This window comes from Eubalaena glacialis, chromosome 6 (genome assembly GCF_028564815.1).
Source record: "Eubalaena glacialis isolate mEubGla1 chromosome 6, mEubGla1.1.hap2.+ XY, whole genome shotgun sequence".
NCBI lineage: Eukaryota > Metazoa > Chordata > Mammalia > Artiodactyla > Balaenidae > Eubalaena > Eubalaena glacialis.
Window position 1 is genome coordinate 127,019,643 of NC_083721.1, and position 20,794 is coordinate 127,040,436.

At 41.0% G+C, this 20,794-nt stretch overlaps 1 protein-coding gene across 2 annotated transcripts in view; it reads right to left on the bottom strand.

Moving 5' to 3' along the window:
- RASA2 (RAS p21 protein activator 2) overlaps positions 1–18,409 on the bottom strand; it is a 120,590-nt gene extending 102,181 nt beyond the window's left edge. For both annotated transcript variants that reach the window (XM_061193609.1, XM_061193611.1), the window contains exon 1: positions 18,245–18,409. In XM_061193609.1, coding sequence (XP_061049592.1) covers positions 18,245–18,374 — 130 coding nt within the window. In that variant the 5' untranslated portion in view covers positions 18,375–18,409. The remainder of the gene's footprint in view (positions 1–18,244) is intronic.
- Positions 18,410–20,794: the final 2,385 nt, after the last annotated feature.

A 20,794-nucleotide genomic window follows, 5' to 3' on the forward strand; every position in this document is an offset into this window, starting at 1 on the left:
ATCTCACTGACAACCACTTTTAGTGTTCCATTAGACAATGAGTTGAATAGCAGAGCACACTCAAAAGGTGAATGCTTCAACTTGGGAAATGGAGACAAATGGATCCTAACTCTCTGCATGGTTGTATCTGCCTTTGGAAAACATTTCTTCATTTCCTACTGCAGCATTTGGATGTGGTTTTGAAAACATGCTCAATAATACAATATCATGTTTCCATGAATTTGGGAGTGCCAAATTCTCAACATCCAAACCATGTGCACCATTTTGAGTACCTCCATCTTATCCTTAAATTTACACATCCTATTTTGACTCTAAAGTAAAAAGATTAAAATGTGTTCAAGACATTTACTATACTGCTAAGATATGACACTTGAGCAAGACAGCTGAAATAATGGAAATAGTTTTTACTTGCATTTGAATGAAAGTAGAAAATGATTTTAGCTTATTCTTGATTTTAAAAATTCTGTGCATGCCAGGGTACTTCAATATGCAAAGGTAGACACTTCCACAAAGACAGATGTATTATTGGCCCTACAGCAAATAGTATAGCTCTGACTACATTTACAACTGTTGCTATTTCCTTCAACAATGAATCAAGAGCAGGAGGCATATTATTGACGAAACAACCGTTCCTCTATGAAGAAAGGAGGCTGGTCTTCAAGCACAACATCTTATACTCTGTAACAACACCATTTCTTGTTGAATTCATAACTGGTACTCTTTAAGAACTTTCCACTCTACATGACTTACAATATAATTGTTCACCAAATTTTTAAAAAAAATCTTCTCTCCTAAAGCATGGATTTTTAGAGATGAACTAATCCTCCACCAGGCATTTCTTCTCCCTCACAGATGTACTGCAAGTAGGCCAAGAACACCTTCACACTACACATCACTGGTTTTGTCAACCATAAAATGAAATAGCCGCCTACCCATTCATGTGACAGTAATTGTTTCTCTGCATCATACAGATCTTGCAACTTCATATACAGAGTATATAACAAAATGCTGTATTTAGCTTTGATCCCCTTCCTTCACACTGTTGCCAGTTACTTTTTTAATATGTAAACATATATATCACTCCTTGCTCAAAAATCTTCAATGGCTCCTCCATATCTACCACTGCCCACCTTGCAGGATAAACCTAAAATTCCTTCGTCTGGCATAAAAACCCTGCATAATCTGGCACCATCTACTACTTAACCTTTACCCTCAAAAGTTATGCTCCAGCAGTACTGTACTTTTAGTTCCTTGAAAACACTGTGTTCTCTCATGCCCCTGTACATTTGCAACACTATCTTCATTGCATGGGATGCTCTCAACTGATTTTTTTTCTCCCGAAAGCTCTGCTTAAGACCATCTTTGTAAAGTCTTCCCTCACCTCCTAGGTAAGCATGTCACCCTTTCCTCTATTCCCTACTGCATCTTATATGCACTTCTACTCTAAGGATCGTATTGTATTGCACTTGTATTTCATTCAACAAATATTTATTAAGTGCCTACAGCATGCCAGACACCTTTCTAAATGCTGGGAATATAACAATGAACAAAACTAGGTCTCTGCCCACATGGAACTTTTATACAATTGAGACAGCGGGGACAAGCATCATAAACTCTTCAACAAGTAAGTATATAATATTTATTGCCATGGAAGAAAATAAAGTAAGGTAAGACAGTTAGGGAGTGCCAGGCCCAGAGGGTAGAGAGGCAGGAGAGCAATGTTATTTTATACAGGGAATCAAGGAAGGCCTTTCTGTGAAGATATTTGAGGAGATACTTGAAGCAGGTCAATGAGGGAATGAGTCACGCAGATACCTGGGGAAAGAGACGGACTAGCAGAAACAATAAAATATGCAAAGGCCCTGAGACAGGATAGTTTGGCACACTGAAGGAATAGCAAGGAGGCCAGCATGGCTGTAAAACTGTAAGCAAAATAGGAAGAGCGAGGAAACAGTAAGAGATGAGGTAGGATTGGGGAAGGAAACAGGTTAAATAGGGTCTTGTAGGCCAATGGAAAGTCTTAGGCTTTTCTGAATGAGATGGGAAGCTATTGAAGGATTATGGGCAGAAGAATGGCATGATCTAACTTTTGTTCTGAAGAATCACTGCAGAAGGAAAAGGGTGGAAGCAGGAAACTAGATAGGAGGCTATTGTAATAATTTTGATTAGAGATAACTGAGACTAGGGGGGCAGTCCTGGCATGGAAAGAAGTGGTCAGCTGGGCATATATTTTGAAGATAGAGCCAACAGGATTTTTGATAGTTTGCATGTGGGTGTGAGAGGAAAAGGGGTCAAGGATCACTTCTTCAAGGGTTTCAGCCACAGCAGCTGGATGAACAGAGATGCCACTTCCAGAGGAAAGAGTCTCTTGTTGGGAAAGAGGGATCAAGAGTTTGTATTGAGTATGTTAAGTCTGAGATGCCTATTAGATATCCAAGTGCAAATGCAAGTGGGCAAAGAAGTGCTGGCTAGACATAAAATTTGAGAATCATTAGCAAGTACATAATATATCTCAAACCTTAAGACTATACAGGATCACAAGGAAGGTAAATGTGGAGAAAAGAAAAGAGATTTGAAGACTGAGCCTCAGAGCTCTCCATCATTTTGCATTAGTAGAGTTAAGAAGGAACCAGCAAAGGAGACTGCTACATGTCTCTTCGCTGAATATAAACTTAAGGGACAGGACCAATGCTTAGCATCATGCTTAGCTTATAATAGATAATGAAATATCTACTGAATAAGTATAAGTATGTGTATGTTTATAACTTTAGCATGGGCAAAAAAAGGGGTTCTAATATCACATCACGAATTATAAAATTGCATATAAACTTCTTTTTATAAGTTTGATGTAAGTTTATCCATGTCAATTTCTCCAAAGTTTTAAAAAGAAAATGTCTCCTGTATACAGTTACCAAAAGCACTAAATTTAAGAATCTTTATAGTGTTAATACAGAGATATATTGAAAACAAACAAACCAGTCCTGAAATGCACACATTCAAACATTTACTGAGTGCCTACTCAGATGCCAGGGATACATTAATGAGTAAAACAGAGAAAACTGTGTCCTCATTGAACTAACACAGATGGACAGATAATAAATAAGATAAATAAATTTAAATGGTATGTTAGTATTAAGCAGGAATGGGCACCACATGAAATGGCAGAGGGAGGGGAGCCAAGGAAGGCTCCACCTAGAAGGTAACTTCTGCATAAATACCTGAAGAAAGAGGGGAGACAAGTAAATATTTTATAGAAAATAGCTTTTAGTCATTGGCAAAAAGTAAACAATTTAAACCAAGAAGATAAACACCATTGGGAATCAAAACCAATAACCTAGATTAAGAGAAATAGAAAGACAGCCAACTCTCTGTGTACAAGATCAATGATTCTGTGCAAAGGTCACAGGTCCAGAGCCTACCATATAAATTTTACCTAGGACTAGAATTCCAAATATCAGGGTATTGGGTAGAGATTCCAGTGTTACGCTTCTGGGCATGGATGTGAGTATGCATATATGTGCTTATGTGTATGTTTTGGGGGGGCTGTGTGCATGCATTTATATCTATAGGTTTGTATGCATGTTTCTGTGTGTCCTAGAGGGGAACACTACTGGGATAAGTAAGAAAAGAAGATAAATATTTATCAAGCAGTTGCATGCTCCGAGACAGTGCTAAATATTTTCTCAAATACCTCATTTGGTTGGTACAACAACCTTGTGACATAAGCATTACTGTTCTCTTTTATAAACTAAAAAAAAAATTCACAGTTACACAGCTGGTACAGTGAACTGACAGAAATCAAATTCCAAATCCTAGTCTTTCCATTCCTATTAATGTCTTTCTGAACACAGCAGTGTTGAGAGGAACAGACAGCTATTCCTTTCTGAAACTATCCTAAGAGATCTTGTAGAATCTCCAATCTATTTCAAAGGATACCTTAAGCACAGAAATAAAAGCCAATACAGACCCGCCAGCGTGATTAACTCCCAAGAGAAACTGCAAAGGGCCAGGGTCCTGGACAAGATGATTCGAAGATAAAGATTATTTGGAGTGGGAGGAAAGCTAAATCATAATAGTTCACTATATTCATTTATCAAATAAATAATACATTACACATAGATTTTTTTAGGGACTTCATATATATTATTTCACTTAATCTTCACAGTAACTTCTTCCAAGTAATTTTTTTTAAATACAGAAACTGGGAATGGAGGGATAACATTCCAGGAGTAAGGCAGGCACAACGTGAACAAGTTCGGGAGGTGGAAACAGGAGGAGTACCTTCAAGGAGGCAGTGAATAGTACAAATTGGCTAAAGCGTAAAGAGAGATGAAAGGTTATAAGAAAGGATGAGACTGTAAAGGAAAGGTGGCATCAAACAGAACCTGGAATGCCAAGCTAAGGAGTTTCAACTTTATTCAGGAAGCAACAAGGGTCACTAAAAGTTTCTGTGTGATCAAAACTATGCTTCAGGAAAATTACTAACAGTTACCGGGGCTAAACTAAGGGAATAAAGGGGAGATGGGAGGAAAAGAAAAATGGAAGAGGTACTACAGAGAGAAAATTCACAGAATTTGGCCTGAGTGACTCAGGATATGATGTTCTAATAACTGGAATAGCAACCTAAACAGAGGATTAGACCTTTAGATGGGGGGGGGGAAGATATAAAACTATGCAAACATTATCATTTGCATACACAACAAAAAAATGGAGTGAAGGAGAATGAATCAAACATACGCTTAAAAATATAACAGTTGCAGTGTTGACAAGCTTAGAATAAAAGTAAAATGCTGTTATGCCGTCTAATTATAGATAAACAGACAATCCTATATGTGTTCTTTTTTTTTTTTTTTTTTTTTGGCTGCACTGCGAGGCATGCGGGATCTTAGTTCCCCGACCAGGACTCAAACCCGTGTCCCCTGACGTGAAAGTGCCGAGTCTTAACCACTGGACCGCCAGGGGAGTCCCAAGACAATCTTATGTAATGTTAACATATAAGGTCTTTCAAATTTTCATATAATGTTTAATTTTAATTTTTGCAGTAAGATGAAAGTTGCACAAAATTCTGAAAACATATACAGTACTGGTGCAAGTTAAACAAATTCATTTTGGAGACACATACGAGTTTCAACGTGAGTTTCGTACTTAATGATCTGCATGTCCCTAGTCTCAACCTCCTGCATAAAAAGAGGTAATTATAATGCTTCAAGGGCTACTGTGACTATTAGCTGAGGTCAAGCACTTACCACGATGCCTAGAACAGAGTAAGCACTCAGTAAATAGTAAGTAGTAGTGCCCTTCCTTGGTTAGAGATTCCTAAAAATTAGCATCTGTACACAATTCCCTTCACTCAAGCCATTAGGTCCTGACCAAAGATAATCTGTAATTTAACAACTAGATACACCAGAGAAGCTCACTTTTTTTTAATGAGACTTTTATTAAAGAAATAATACATTTCTACTAGAGGAAATAGATGCACAAACACCTGACCTTTCTATACCTCGGGCTGCACATCTCTAAAATGAGGGGTTTGAACTATTTCAAATGGGGGGGCACAATTTGGGGTTCAGCTAACCAGAGATTTATTTTGTCTGGCTTGCATAGTGTTAGGAAAAATGTAGCCAACATCTAGAAACTGGGAGAGGTAATAATAAATAAATCCGTATTTCTGGTTTCTCTTTAATAATCAGAGACCTGGCAACGTGGTTCTGAGTAGAAACTGTAGACAGACACCCTCTTTCGAAATCCTAACAATCCCCACCTGGCTTTAACTTCACTATGCCTGGTCTCTGTAGACTGGAGTTTGCAATGCCTTAACTAGTTAATCTTCTAGGCTCCCGTAGCTTTAAGATCTTGAGAGATAACACCTGAAATGTTTTAAAATGCACGTGGCAACACTGATTTCAAATGTTTTTAGATATTGCTACCCGTGGCCAGTTTAATCTCATAAACACTACAAGAACTGGATATACATTTATATTAAATAGCTGTTCATCAAGAAAACTATGAATATATACTTTACCGATTATCACCACTGCTTACGTTACAACGTGCCAGGCACTATAGCAAGTCATCGAATCTTTCCACAACCACTCTGTAAGATTAGAATAACTACCATTACGAATTTATACAAAAGGAAGCTGAGGCTCAGAGAGGTTAGGTGATTACTAGGAAAGTAGCAGAAAATCATGGTTTCAACATGTTACATTTTCATTTATCATTCAACCAATTTCTAGATACCTAATAAACACTTCCTATAAAAAATCTTACACAAGAGCTCTCCCTTGTTCATTTATCGTTACAGTTCTCAATGGAGAAAGGAAGAGAAAAACTGCCGTAATCACACATGACCTTCCAAAAGGTTTCCTATTCACCCTCTTCAGAGTATGTCAGATTGCCCCAGGTGTACAGTAACAAAAAAGGAGGGGGGGGGTACCTAAGAACCACTGAAGAGAAAAAAGTTACATAGCTGTTATTTCGCTCTCTAGTTGTCACCTCGAAAGCACCACTGGAAAGTTATACATTTATATTTATGATACTGTTGAGGCAGAGAATGAGACACCAATAGGCATATGGTGACTGCTGGAATATCTACTAGTAAGTAGGGTTTTCCAATGCATAAATTAACATGATCAGATAACTAGATTGTCAAGCAACTTTTCTCACTCCCAATAAATGATAAATTACCTTTCAAAAATATAATCTGAGATTCTATAATCCCACTCAACTGGTAATCTTAAAAAAAAAATCAACACTTTACATAATTCCTAGCAGAAATCTGGTTCTACCTAAGAACAGGCACTATGATATCACCCTGGGACCTGGAGGTTAAAGAAACAGGGAATAATAAAGTTTCACTAACACTGCACTCCTACTCCATCATGGAAATAAGGTACTGTGCAATCACCAGTAAAACATAAACGAGGTAACAGCACTCAGTGAGCACTTGAGTGGGCAAAGGACTCCAGGAATCTAGTATAGTTTAGGTGGTTAGCCTAAACTCAGTGAGCAAAGAACTGTTTTGTGGTTATAAAACCTGAACAACATAAAGTACAACCCTTGACAAGGCATAAAGTCAAGGTTAAAGCATGAATTCCATGGCAACTCCTCAAAAATGCCCTACTAGGTAAGATGCAGCTCCTCAGTGTGAAAGTCTACAGAACATAGTTAGGGGCCAATTGTTTTACACAAGTCATGTGCATAATAATTATCATACAGTTATCTATATTGCTATCATATTAATCACCTCCGACTGAAGCTTAGGCCGGAACAAGAAGTTAGGAAACTACTGTACATGAAAAGGCAAGTTTCGCAAGGTATTGCCAGGAAACCTCCATGGGTCATAGAGAGACGTCACCAAGTTGCAGGCAGGATCTTCCTGTGGTTTGCCTTGCCCACTTCTGGTTTCAGTTTTGAACGTGTGCTGATCCCTAAGCTCCCTACAGCCCCCTTCTCAAGTAGCAAACCAAACTGAAGCACATATGGCAGAAATCTCTCCTAGGATAGGCCAATGGTCCCTACAGCTACAAGAAACTTAAAGGCTCCTAAGCTGACCAAGAGAGACTAGTATGGCAAGCAAATGAAAGGCCCAAAGCCAGGTGGTGACAGAACTAAGGGCTACATGGACAGGCCATATATGGGATAAGGCTACTACTTCTGATAACAGCATCCAGGAAGCCAAAATGGGACTCAATCATGACCCAGAGTTTTTCAAAAAAAAAAAAAAAAAAGTGGCACCTAGATATAAAGAAGTTGCACCCACACAGGTGCATGTATATGGGGCGTGTGTGTGTGCACGTGTGTGTTTTCTAAGAGAACCGTTAACATGCACAAACCCACATGAGCACAGCCAAGCAGACAGAAGAAAAACATTTTTTGTGAAACCCCAAAACAGTACTAAAGATAAATTTTTATAGCATTCCAACATTCTAATTTTATTGACATTAGACCATAACCAATTTAGGGATAATTATTAACTTCTTGACAACAGAAATGTACTCATCAGTTCTTCCCAATATACCAACTCACAGGCAACTTGGTAGAGAAAAGGACATGGACTTTGGCATCTTAAAGACCTTCTGAATACCTGACCCTGCCCCTTTGAACCCTGAGCAAATAACCTTTCCGTCTGCTTCTTTGCTAAAATAGGAATTAATAACAAACTTCTTCATGAAATTGGATTAAATGAAATAATTTACGAAGTATCCTAACACAGTACCTGGAAAAGAGTAAATACTCAAAAAAAAAAAAAAAAAGAGTAAATACTCAATGAATGTTAGTTCACTTCCCCCATCTACCAAGAAAATTTTTTTATAAAATAAAACTGTCCAGGGACTTCCCTGGTGGCACAGTGGTTAAGACTTCGAGCTCCCAGTGCAGGGGGCCTGGGTTCGATCCCTGGTCAGGGAACTAGATCCCACATGCATGCAGCAACTAAGAGTTGGCATGCCACAACTAAGAAGCCCGCGTGCTGCAATTAAGGAGCCCGTGAGCCACAGCTAAGACCCAGCAAACCAAATAAATAAATAAACATTTAATAAAATAAAAAAATAAAACTGCCCAAATTCAAAACGAAGAGGTTCTGTACCACTCACACAAATGTTAACAATACTTTAAGGGATCAAAATTATTCTTTTTACTATATTCCTCTGAAACAAAACACTGAATTTTTTTTAAAGTCAACTTTCTGAATACAAACAATTGGTGAAAACAGGCAGAGCATATGGGAATTCACTGTATTACTCTTACAGTTTTGTGTGTGCGAAGTTATATCAAAATTAAAAGTTACCCAGAAAATTGACAGAAAAATTGACTTTATTTCTATGTGCACTCAAAATGTTACCCAACCTAACATTTGGTTGCCCTTATTTTTGCAGATAGGATAGTCTTCAACAGTTAGAGAAAGTGAGGCTCTCACAGAATAAGACAAATATTGTATAAAATTCACTTATACAAATAGTCATTTTTTGATAACATTCCTCATACATAAATACACTCTCCAGAAAAGTAAACCATTATAAGGCCAATTCCCTTTGTCCACCACTGACATAACCAATGTTGTTTATCTTTTCAAACATCTTTCTGTGCATTTTTCCATATACATATACAGAAGTCACATATAACTATACATTCCACCCTAACAACTGGCTTCTTTCTTATTCAACGATACCTCTCGAAGTTCTTTCCTTTCATACTATAGATACATCTCATTCTTTTTAGCTGTTATAAAATATGTATATGAACATACTACTTAGCCATCATCCTACTGATGGACACTTAAATTGCCTCTGTTTTGTTTTACCAACAAGGTAACATTAAACATGTTTGTATATACCTCTTCCGCAACCGTGTGTTTCTGTAGGGCAGATATGTAGAAGTAGAAATGCATAGGGTATAGACACTTAAATTTTTAACAGATATTGCCAAAATGCTCTCCAACACTGCCTTCCAATTTAAACTCAAGCAACAGTGAAGAAAGTACCTGTTTCCCTAAACCCTCACCAAATACTGAAATCAATGAGCTCTTCTTTTCTCACAAACTAATAATGACTTTTTAAAATCTGTATTTCCCTGATTAATTTTTGTTAAACCTTTCCAGTATTTTCTTATGTTTACTGGCCTTTTGTATCTTCTTTTCTGTGGAATGCCTATTCATATCCTTTATTTTTCTAATGGCCTTTTCCTTTTTGAAATTTGGATGAACTTTTTATATACTTTGGACACTAACAAATAAGGAGTATAGATAGTAGGCTAAGAGTAACAGAGCTAGTCTGCCCATGGCTCACTCGCTGTCTGATCTTGACAAGTTACTTAGTTTAGCCTCAGTTAAACTAAGGCTCAGTTAAACTAAGGCCTCCGCGCCTCAGTTTCCTCATCTATAAAAACGTGGATAATAACTGTACTTATAGAGTCACCGTGAGGATTAAGTTAGTTAACATACTTAAAGTGCTTTATCTTTTTTTTTTTTAAACATCTTTATTGGACTTAAAGTGCTTTCAAACAGTGCCTGGCACAGTGTAAGTGTTATATAAGTGTTTTTTTTTTCCTGTAGGATTTGCTGCAAGTATCTTCTCCCAATCTATTTATCTTTTAGCTCCTGTTTATAGTTAAGTCTTCATTTACTTTTCCTCAAACAATTCTTTTTCCATCTCTATTCTAATATCAGAAATTATATACGTAGATGAAACAAACAAAAGACTGCCCTCACTGGATCTCATAACCAACTTCTCCTCAAGAATAAACAGAGACATCAGCCAAAGCATCTAAATTTAAAAAAATCTTTCCGCTAAAAAGATAGCTAACTTCCTTACTGCATAAAGCATTCCCACAAATCAGTAAGACGACTGATAATCCAGCAGGAAAAAAGGCAAACCAAATAAACACCAAAAACTGGGGGAAAAAATGGCTCTTAAAAATATGAACAAAGGGGCTTCCCTGGTGGTGCAATGGTTAAGAATCCGCCTGCCAATGCAGGGGACAGTGTTCGAGCCCTGGTCCAGGAAGATCCCACATGCCGTGGAGCAACTAAGCCCCTGCGCCACAACTACTGAGCCTGTGCTCTAGAGCCCGTGAGCCACAACTACTGAGCCCGCATGCCACAACTACTGAAGCCCATGTGCCTAGAGCCCATGCTCCGCAACAAGAGAAGCCACCACAATAAGCAGCCCGCACACCGCAATAAAGAGTAGCCCCCGCTCACCGCAACTGGAGAAAGCCCGCGCACAGCAACGAAGACCCAACACAGCCAAAAATAAAAATAAATAAATAAATTTATTTTAAAAAATATGAAGAAATCCTCAACCTCATTTAGAAGTGCAAATTAAAACTAAATATTAGGTGTTCCTTTTCATCTTACAGACCAGTAAAGATCAAGAAGTTTTAAAATACACACTATGGGGGTGTAAAGAAACAGGCATTCATATATTGCTGCTGGGAGCATAAACTGTTATAGTTTCTATGAAAAGCAATTTGCCACTGTCCTTTGAACATAAAAATGCACATACCACTCAATTCATCAATTTAACATCTAGGAATTTATCCTACAGACACATGCATTCATATGAAAAATAAAATACCTACAAAATTATTTACTGCAGTAATGTTTGTAATAGCAAAGACTGGAAATAATCTAAATGTCCAGTCCAGGGGACTGGCTAAATAAACTGTGGTATATAGATATGATGAAATTTTATGCAGCTGTTAAAAAAATGAGGCAGTTCCCCCTCCCTCCCTCCCTCCCCCCATATATATACACACATATATTTATGAAAAATCGTCAAGCTACTATTAAGTGTAAAAAGGCAAGATGCAAACAATGTGTATATTTTGTTGTGATATGTATATTGGTGAGACAGAGATATTAATACTCATACATTTAAGTATAACTGCTTAAATAATCTCTGTATGGATACAAAAGAAATTAATTGGTAATGCTTGCTTCTGAAGAGGGAATGGCTAGGGGAATAAAAGAAGTGAGAAAAATTAACTTTTTAATGTATACCCTTATGTACCTTTTGAATTTTGTACCAAGTATTTGTACTATCTAATCAAATGAACAAATAAACCTTTAAAAATAATCAAATGAAAACCTCCCTGTGATCACACCAAACTTTCTACTGGTACCCTTTATTCTTTTTTTGCTTTTGTTTTTGTTTTTGTTTTTGCCATGCCACGCGGCATGCAGGATCTTCTCCGATCAGGGATTGAACCCGTGCCCCCTACATTGGGAGCGCAGAGTCTTAACCACTGGACCGCCAGGGAAGTCGCTGGTACCCTTTAAATGGTCATGCACAGCAGGTTGCTAACATTCAGGTAGTTGGTGGCTCGTCTGTTCAATGGGCAAAAGCAGAGGCTCACCATCCTAGCTGCCCATTAACAAACCCTGTGGAATGTTTTAAACCTACAGGTGCCCAGGTACCACCCCAGAAATTCTGATTTAGTAGGTCTGGAGTAAAGCCTGGGCATCAGAATTTTTTAAGTTCACAGGTGACACTGATGGGCAGTCAGGTCTGAAAACAGCTGAGTTAGAGCATAACAAAAAAAGGTAAACATCCAGCCTCAGTCTCCACCTAGATCACAACCACAGTTTCATCACTAACTCTAACTACTTCACAAAGTTCTTAAAAAGGAACAGATGAGAGTATGTAGCTGGCACAGTGAAAATCTATTACTACTTCTGGACATTATCATTAGATAGGCAGTGTAATCTCCATATATTAAACACAGTACTTTTGCAACACTCATACTAATGAGTTCATCCTATGTAGCATTTTAGCAAAAACTTTGATAGTAGTGGACTAGTGGCCAACAGGCCATTAATTGTGTGACAGTGGAGTCTCTGAGTGTCAACTTCTTCATTTGTAAAATGAGGGGACTGAACAAGATATGTTCTCTACCTTCCAGCTCTAAACTTTTATAATTCTCTAAGAATACAGTTGTCTAAAAGCAACTATTGCTTTAGGATAAACTAGTAAGAACCTTTTTCATCTCATTCACTGCTTAGGCCCATTTCACAGTCCAATAGGTTGGTGCCCTGACACACACTCAGATATGTATTGTGTACTGCTGAATAAAGTAACGGTCACAAAAAAAAAAAACTTGTCAGGATTCAAACAATCTTATCTAATAAATCTTAGTGCATATTACACACAATAAGTATACTAAACACATTTAGTATAGTGTTTATTACAGTATATTGCATATTACACACAATAAGTATACTAAACACATTTAAGCACTAAAATAAAAGCATCCAATGTACTGTCTTAAAGTATTAATAAATGTTTCAAGTTAAAAGGCAACAATCAAAGACTCAGTGCTGGACGGGATGTTAAAGACCACAACCAAACCCTTCATTTTACAAGTAAGAAAAGAGAAGCTCAGCAAAGTTAAAGAATTTGCCCAAAGTCATTCTGTCATTAATGATATTCTTAGAACTAAGCTCACTGTAACAAATTTGTCAAGTACTGTTCATTCATGTTTGCATGTCTACTGGTATAGCCTTATAAAGTATATTATTTTAGCTAGGGATTTTGGTGAAAATAATGACATACAAAACTAAAGATGTATTGTAGAAATTTCTTAATATACATAAAAAGTTTCTTAATTTACATTTATTGATTACTATACAACAAAACTGATAGCAGCACTCAAAAGCAAACAGAATTTCATTAGGAGATAAAACATAATCTGCTATTATTGTCAAATAATTTCACAAAGCACATTAGCAAGAAATAGGATTAGCATCTATGATTAAAGGATAAAACGATAGTTTTATTTCAGCTACGTTAGTTCCACAGTCTCTTAAGAGTCTATTCAAAGAGTTCTAAGTTAAAAAAGAAAAATTCTATGAACTCATTGAGGTTTACCTCCTGTCTTCCTCAGAGCAAATGATTAGCAGACTGCTCTGTGAACTTTTACAAAGAACCCTTTTCTCTCATTTCGATCCATCTGAAAGATGGATTCTTCTTCCATCTTAAATAACTCATCATCTCATTTCAAATTTCTGACAATAATGAGTTCTTAGCATGAACAAACCCTTTTTAAATCTCTATTAATTTATTAAATAACATCTCATTTCATATGTCTGATAATAATGAATTCTCAGCATGAATAAACTCTTTTTAATCTCTCCCTCTCAATTCAATTGCATTGGTCAATAAAATGTTTTGATTTATATTTTATTACCAAAAAATTGAAACCTCCCATGACAAATAAAAATATTTAATGTGTAAGGTGGGATTATTAGATTTTTCCTTTACAGGCTCAGGACCAATTAGTAACAATATTCATGGAATACAGTCAGGTAATAATATTCAATCCCCTAATAATAAGCAATCAGAGCATTTAGATAAATTTAATCCTTTTCCTAATAAGGCAACTTTGGCATCAATTCAAACCTAAGCTCAGTTGGAACTGTGATTTTGAAAGGGATGAACTTCCTGCCACAGACCCATGTAGTTTTTTTTTAATAATACTATCATCTTCTAGTTTGTTTAGCTGTAAAATTTACAGAACACTTTCACATATAGTACGTATCTCAAATCCTCCTCAGGATAACATAGTGAGAGGTAAGGCATTTTCTAAAGGCCTATTTTGTTCTAGGCACCATGCTGACACCTGGACATTAAAAAAAAAAAAACAAAACAAAACAATGAATTCTACCTTGGAAGAACTCACAGTCTAACAGGGGAAATAAATGATTTCTATACACTGTGGTACAAGGAAATCAACAACAATTTGTGATTCCCCAGCGGTACAAAGGCCTAACACATTCTCTCCAGGAATGAGGGTAGCAGTGCCCCACAAAAAAGGCTTCGGTCAGGAGACCACATGGAGCAGGCTTCTGAAGGATGAGTAGGAGTTCCCTGACATAAATATGGGGTGGAAGAAAGGAGAAGACACTCCCAAGCAGAGGGAACAACATGTACAAAATGGCTAGTGATGAGGTATTATTCCCATTTTAAAGGTGAGGAAGATAAGCTCACAGGTAAGTGAGCTGCCTAAAGTCACATGAATAATAATTAACAATGTATGAAACAGAATTCAAGTCTCCTGATTTTAATCAGCTTTGTACATCAGGAAATGCCGGCACATGTTGGACCAGAACATAAAATAAACATTAAGTTTTTAGCTACTACTTTATTACTCCTTCCTAAGAGATGGCCCATATCTGATTCAGTTCCTGGGGGGATGAAGAGAATGATCAGGGAGGGGATTTATTTAATCCTCAAATCAAGCCTGTGAGATAGAGGTGTTTTAACTACCCCCACTTTACACAGAGAGACACACAGAGGTTAACAGAGAACAGAGACACACACAGAGGTTAACAAAGGTCAGAAATTAAGTGAAGAATCAAACCCAGGTGACTAACCTGCCCAAGCCTCTAAACTCAAGCACTTAACCATATCCCACGGATCCTACACAGGGAGACCACGTGAGTTCTGGGACGTATCGTGGTCCCACAGATCTCGTACTGTACCACACATCTCAACGTTCACACAAATCCTCATTGGCTCCCTTATCAATCTGGTCTCCCTTGAGCAGGTCAACCCATGCATAAGGTGGTCTGGGCTCTTTGAGCAACATTTTTACAACATGATTTAACTGGATGAGAGCAAACTTAACAAAAAGCAGTAACCAAAAAGGAGGACATGACAAAATAACAGCATGAAGCCTGAAAGTATAAAGGAGAAAGCCCCAACTCCCATCTTTCACTTGTGTATGGGTTTTTTAGGGGGATGGGGCCCATGTCAAAGTGCTTCAAGAGGACTAACATACTGGCCACTCATTGCACAGGAGTTCAGACCAAAGGATGGAGTCTGGAGTACAACCTTGCTTTCCTTGATCAAAGGTTCATACAACTCTAAGACATCCAACAACTAAACCTGGCTCTTTAATATTAATATTTGGAGCTGCCGTGGTTTCCTACTGCACTAATATGACCTCAAGGAATTAGGGATCTGTACATAAGCTCAAATACTGTAAAAACACTGGATTTGCTAATGTCAGTTGATTGTTTGAAAGTGACCACAAAATGTCATTTCACCTTGTGAAGTATATGGGGAATATATGGGATATATGGAAATATATGGGAAATTTAATAAATACTGGAGTGATACGCCTAAAGAAGGTTGTGGACTACTATTCTAGAACTTTAGAGAGATATAAATCCAACCCTCCCACTTTCTGCTGGAATAATCTGGAGTTGAAGGGTCCTACCCAAGTCCAGTAGAAAGAACATTTCCTTTCAGGCTCACTTTCAGACCTATGAATCTATAATTCCCCAAGTCAAAGGCTCTCAATCAGCAGTTGGAATCTGCCAGCACATCTCCAGGCTGGTGGGCACATCAGGCTCTCCTTCGAGGTCTCTCTCCCAGCATGGTGAAAAGGAAAGCTGACACAGTTACCCACACCCCCAAGCTGCTTAATATCTGCACAGTCAGAACCGCTATCATCCCATTTCTGTGACTTTAGCACCTGCTAATAATGACACTTCCAGCCCCCCAGCCCCCAACCTGCAAAACCCACATGTCAGTTTCAGGGAAACAGAAAACAGCATCTCTTCACAGGGTTCTGAAGGTCAACCAACTCTAGATTACGCCACCTAAAAGGAGGGCAGAGAAACGGAGAGGGAGATGGGGAGAAGCTTCGTATATAAGTTTCCTAATACGTTTTTTCTATGAAACAGGCCCTCCATGACCTGAGCTATAAGCTGAGCAATTCAAAAAGCAAGAAGCTGACTGCGATAACAGATGTAATACTTCGACTATGGTTAAAGAGGTAATATCATTCCCAGCAAACTGGATGTTCAATCTCCAAGTCTGGGTAGTGGGGTTGCTCTCCCATAGAAACAAAGTTGATTTTATTTGTAGGCCCAAGTTTCACTCACAGTGATATCACTTACTGTGCTATCTTTGCCATGGAGCAGGTGAAAGTGCAGGGCAGCTAAATCCTTCTGGAAACAGCCCAACCCTAACTCTCGATTCCAAGATATGTGTATATGTAGTTCCATGGTATAACCTGCAGCTATGTAAATCAGCGAGACTCCAATAGACACTGCCTAGCATCAAGTGACACTAAAATATAAAGTAGTGAAAATCTGAAAAATCAGATCACTGGAGGGTGCTCTGGCCCATTCATTTATAGTTTTCCCAAATATTAAATTAGATATATGCAAATATTAAGCATACGACTTAATTTGAATACTGAAAAGATCTTATACCCTAGTAGGTTGTGTTGGGATCTTAGATATAGACAAGATCTCATTCTCTGGTGTCATTTTTCCAGGTTTTAAGAACTGTACTCTCTTAAGAACCCCAGCACTACTTCTGGAAATAAAAAAGTGAGAGAATTTAACATGTCTGCTTCTGAGGTTTAATAAAATCCCAAATACTTGAAAGGGGGATCAACTTGAAAAAGGAAAGTGGGGAAATCCAACCTCAATTAATAATATCACTATTCAGGAAGAGGAAAATTTTACATCCTGTGCAAGAAAGAGCATTGTTAACCATTTTAATGCAATTCGATCTTCTTCATACAAAGTAAAAAGTACTCCTCATGACTAAGGGCTATTTACATGAAACATGAAGCATGTAGCATGCTTCCAATCTGAGGATACTGAATCAAGAAAGCAAAGCTAATTTTCGACCAGAGCAAAAATAAACTGTATTGATATATCTTACAAATAGCCAAAAAAAAAAAGTGTTTCCTCTGAATAAACTACAGTACTGTGAAAAAATTGGCAATCTGACGCCAAAGGGTCATTTTTAAAAAAAATAAATGTCCAAATGACTGAATTCAAATGGTCTGTCTACAGTAATGCTCAGGGCCTCTGAGCAAAAATGTGAAGGCAACTAGGATGGCTCACTCACAAAAGTAACAAAGGCATAAGAAAGAAAGGAATTAAGTGGGTTAAGTGCGGGCTGGATGACTGTTTTGAGACCTGCTCACAGGAAGCCACTACATCCTGCCTGAAGTCCCTGTCAGTCACGCTGTCTCTCGATTCAAGTCCCCGCCGCAGCGAGGTGGGGCGAGTACAGGTGTCCGGCCCCAGCCCCTCCCGGAGCGCTCACTCGCGAGCACCCGTGCGGCGGCCACTCGTGCCCCAGGGCGGCCCGTTTCCTCCAGCCCTGGGCGCCTTTTCCACCCTCGCCCCGGCTCATGAACCCAGGAAACAGGCAGCCCCCTCCCCTCGGGCCAGCCCCAGTTCCCCGCCCTCCTCCTCCTCCTCCTCCTCCGGCCGCGCCTCCCGGTAATTACCGCCCGGCTCCCACCGCGGGGCCGCTCCCGACGCCAGCAGCCGCCCGCAGGCCTGCGTAGGAGGGCAGCCGGAAGCTCCTCACGCCCCCGGCTCACGCCCCCGGCCGCACCCCGGGCCGGGGCGTCCCAGCGTCCAGGCCGCGCCCCAAAGCCGAGCCCCTCACGCCGGCGCTGCCCCCGCCCTCCCCCCCCCGCCCCCCGGTCCCTGGCAAATTCCCGGCTCTCCACTCGCTCCGGACTGGGGCAGCCTCAGCCCACGCCGCCCCGTCCGGGAGACGCCTCCCCCAACACACCCCCCTTCCAGCCTCCCCGGGCCGGCCCTCCCCGCGCGCCTCGCCCGGCCCCCGCCCAGGCCACTCTCGGCCCCGGGGTCCCAGCGCGGCTCGGCGCCGCCACCCCCACGCGCCCGCCGCCCCCTCAGCCCCGCGGCCGCCAGCGGCGCCGCCGCCGCCGGGTGGGTTCCCTCACCCCGGCCCCCGCTTACAGATCTTGCCCCGCAGGCTTTGCAGCACTCGGACGTCGCGACTGTCCTCGTCCCCGGCCTCCGGCTCTGCCGTCGCAGTCGCCGCATCGGAAGAAGCCGCAGCAGCAGGCGCCGCCGCCGCCGCCGCCATGGTGCCGCCCGGCCTGTGCCGCAGCCTGGCCGCCTGCGTAGCGGGGCGAGGCGGAGCCCAGCCGCGGCCTCCGCGAGGGCGAGCCGCGCGCCTGGCCCCGCCCCCGGGCCGCGGCCGGGCTCGCCGCGCCCCGCCCCGCTCCGCCCTGCCCCCGCCCCACCAGGGGCCCGGCAGTCGCCGCCCCCGCTCCCCCCGGACCTGGGCAGCCAGGCGCGAACCCACCTCTTGGCTTTCCACCTCTTGGCTTTCCTCCTCTTGGCCCCGTCAAAGCCCAGGCTCTAGCCAAGTGTGGCTCCGAGTCGTGGCTATGAGCAGCCTCAAAACCCCACTGAGAAAACACCGGCCCTCCCGAGATTCCCCAAATCCTCCTGGGAATGACTCCCCCCCCCCCCCCGCCCCCCCTCCGCCGTCAGCGGATTTCCACATCTAACGCTCAAGGGAACTCCCTGTGGGAAGAAAAGAGAATGGAATTTGACAGTTGCGTGGACCTCCAAACTACCTTATTCAGAAGGAGCCGAGGTGCCTTAGAGACTCCGCTAGGAATGTCCACATGCCTGCACCCTCAAACCAGACGCCACACACACACACGTTCTTACTTTTAAGTCAGAACACTGTTCGTTCCGCAAAAGCTGGTTCAGAAAAAGGTCCCTCCCCCCAATCTCAACCTGAGTGCAGCGCCGGAGACCCTCCCATAGAGAAATGTTGAAGCCTCTACCACCGCTTGGGTACTTGGGAAACAAAGAGCAAAGAAGGGTCGGGTCGCATCTCCCATCCCCCCGCCCATAAGTGAGCTTGTTGAAAAGTTGATTGACACTAGGAAATTCGTAAATCTTTGACTAGTTTGTTAGCTTTTTTTTCAAGGGAACTTTTTGCAGTGAGTAAACTGCATGAATAATACCCTGGTATGTAAGGAGGAAGATGATTTCCTAGTCTTGAGGTTAACTGCAATGCCCTAAGAAGGAAGAAACTGTGACTTGATAGGGCAGGGTAGTTGTTTTCTAGGGCAACAATAGGAATCAGTCTGTCAACAAATATTTTTTGAGGGTCAGACTTAACAAATGATAGCTTCAGAGACTGCACAACGCCAAGGTGAAGACAGCCCCAGCTCTCCAGCAGCTCAGTCTGGGAGGAGACACAGAGAAGGGCAGAGGCACTGGGAGAAAAGAACTAAGATGATTAAACTGGGGAGTCAGGGAAGGCCTTCCTGGGAAATGTACTGCAGGATGAACTGAAGACAAAGGGGGAGAGGCGGAAAGGGGCCAAGGAGCAGAGGCCACTTGGGCAAAGGCTGGACAGCCAGAGAGAACGGCCTTGGTATGTGTCTGTGGCCGAGGAGTGACACTTCCAATTCTGCGTGTGTTGCCAGTGACCCCTATGTGATTTTTACACATGTTGGAGAAAGTGAACCTACCTCCTCTTATATGAATGTTTTGCTGTCATTTCAAAAATAGGTCCGAAGCTTAATTCCCTAACTTCATTTCCAAATCTGAGTTCACAGCCATACTCTCTTACCTGGGCTAGAAACTTTGACTCTTTTTTGAATCCCTTGTCCCCATACAGTTTTCAGTTGCCACATCCTTCTGACTCTGCCGCAATCGCTCCTCTCTCTTCCTTCCTTTCCATTCCCTGTCATTGCCCTTATTAAAACCATCCTCATTTGAGTAGTGTCAACATGTCATAGTGTTTTGTGTGTGTTTTGTTTTCAAAAAGAAGGAGCTTATGAGACTGACTTGGGTCGGAACCTAATGCTATCACTTTTACATGTGTGATGTTTGGGCAAGTTACGCAGTCTTTCTGAACCTGGTTTTTAACCGTAAAATGGGAATTCTATACTTACTCTTCCCTCCTCAAAGGGTGATTCTCAGGATTAAGTCATTCTTGAGAGTGTGTGTGAAGCATCTAGTGGAATGCGGGGCAGGTAGCAGGATTAACTCAGTAAACATCACCCCCGGCTCTTGACTGGAACTCTTAGAACAGGTCTCCCATCCTTCTCCTTCCTCCTACACATCACTTAAGCTTTCTAAAGCAAAAATTGGAGTTTGTCACTTGTCTGCTCAAAAAAGCATCAATGGCTTCATTCATCCCTTAAGCCGGCAGCAAGCTACACAGTACAGGTCATGAACAGTACTAGAAACGACGAAGAGTAAAGTTCACATTCCTCGGGCGAGCTTTCAGGATTGGTCCTGGACCCAGCCTACCTGGCTCCTCTTATCTCCGGCCACACTGAGCCACTTTTCCCACCAGCCGGACTCTGTTAGGAGGACCCTTCCTCCTCCCGGACCAAATGCTGCCCCATCCATCTCTCTCTTTCTCTCACAGACAGAGGTTCTGATCTGTACCTGTTTATGGCATTGATCACTTTCTGCCTGGTGTTATGTTACCTGTGTACTTGTTTATCTCTTCTTCTAGATTCATTTTTT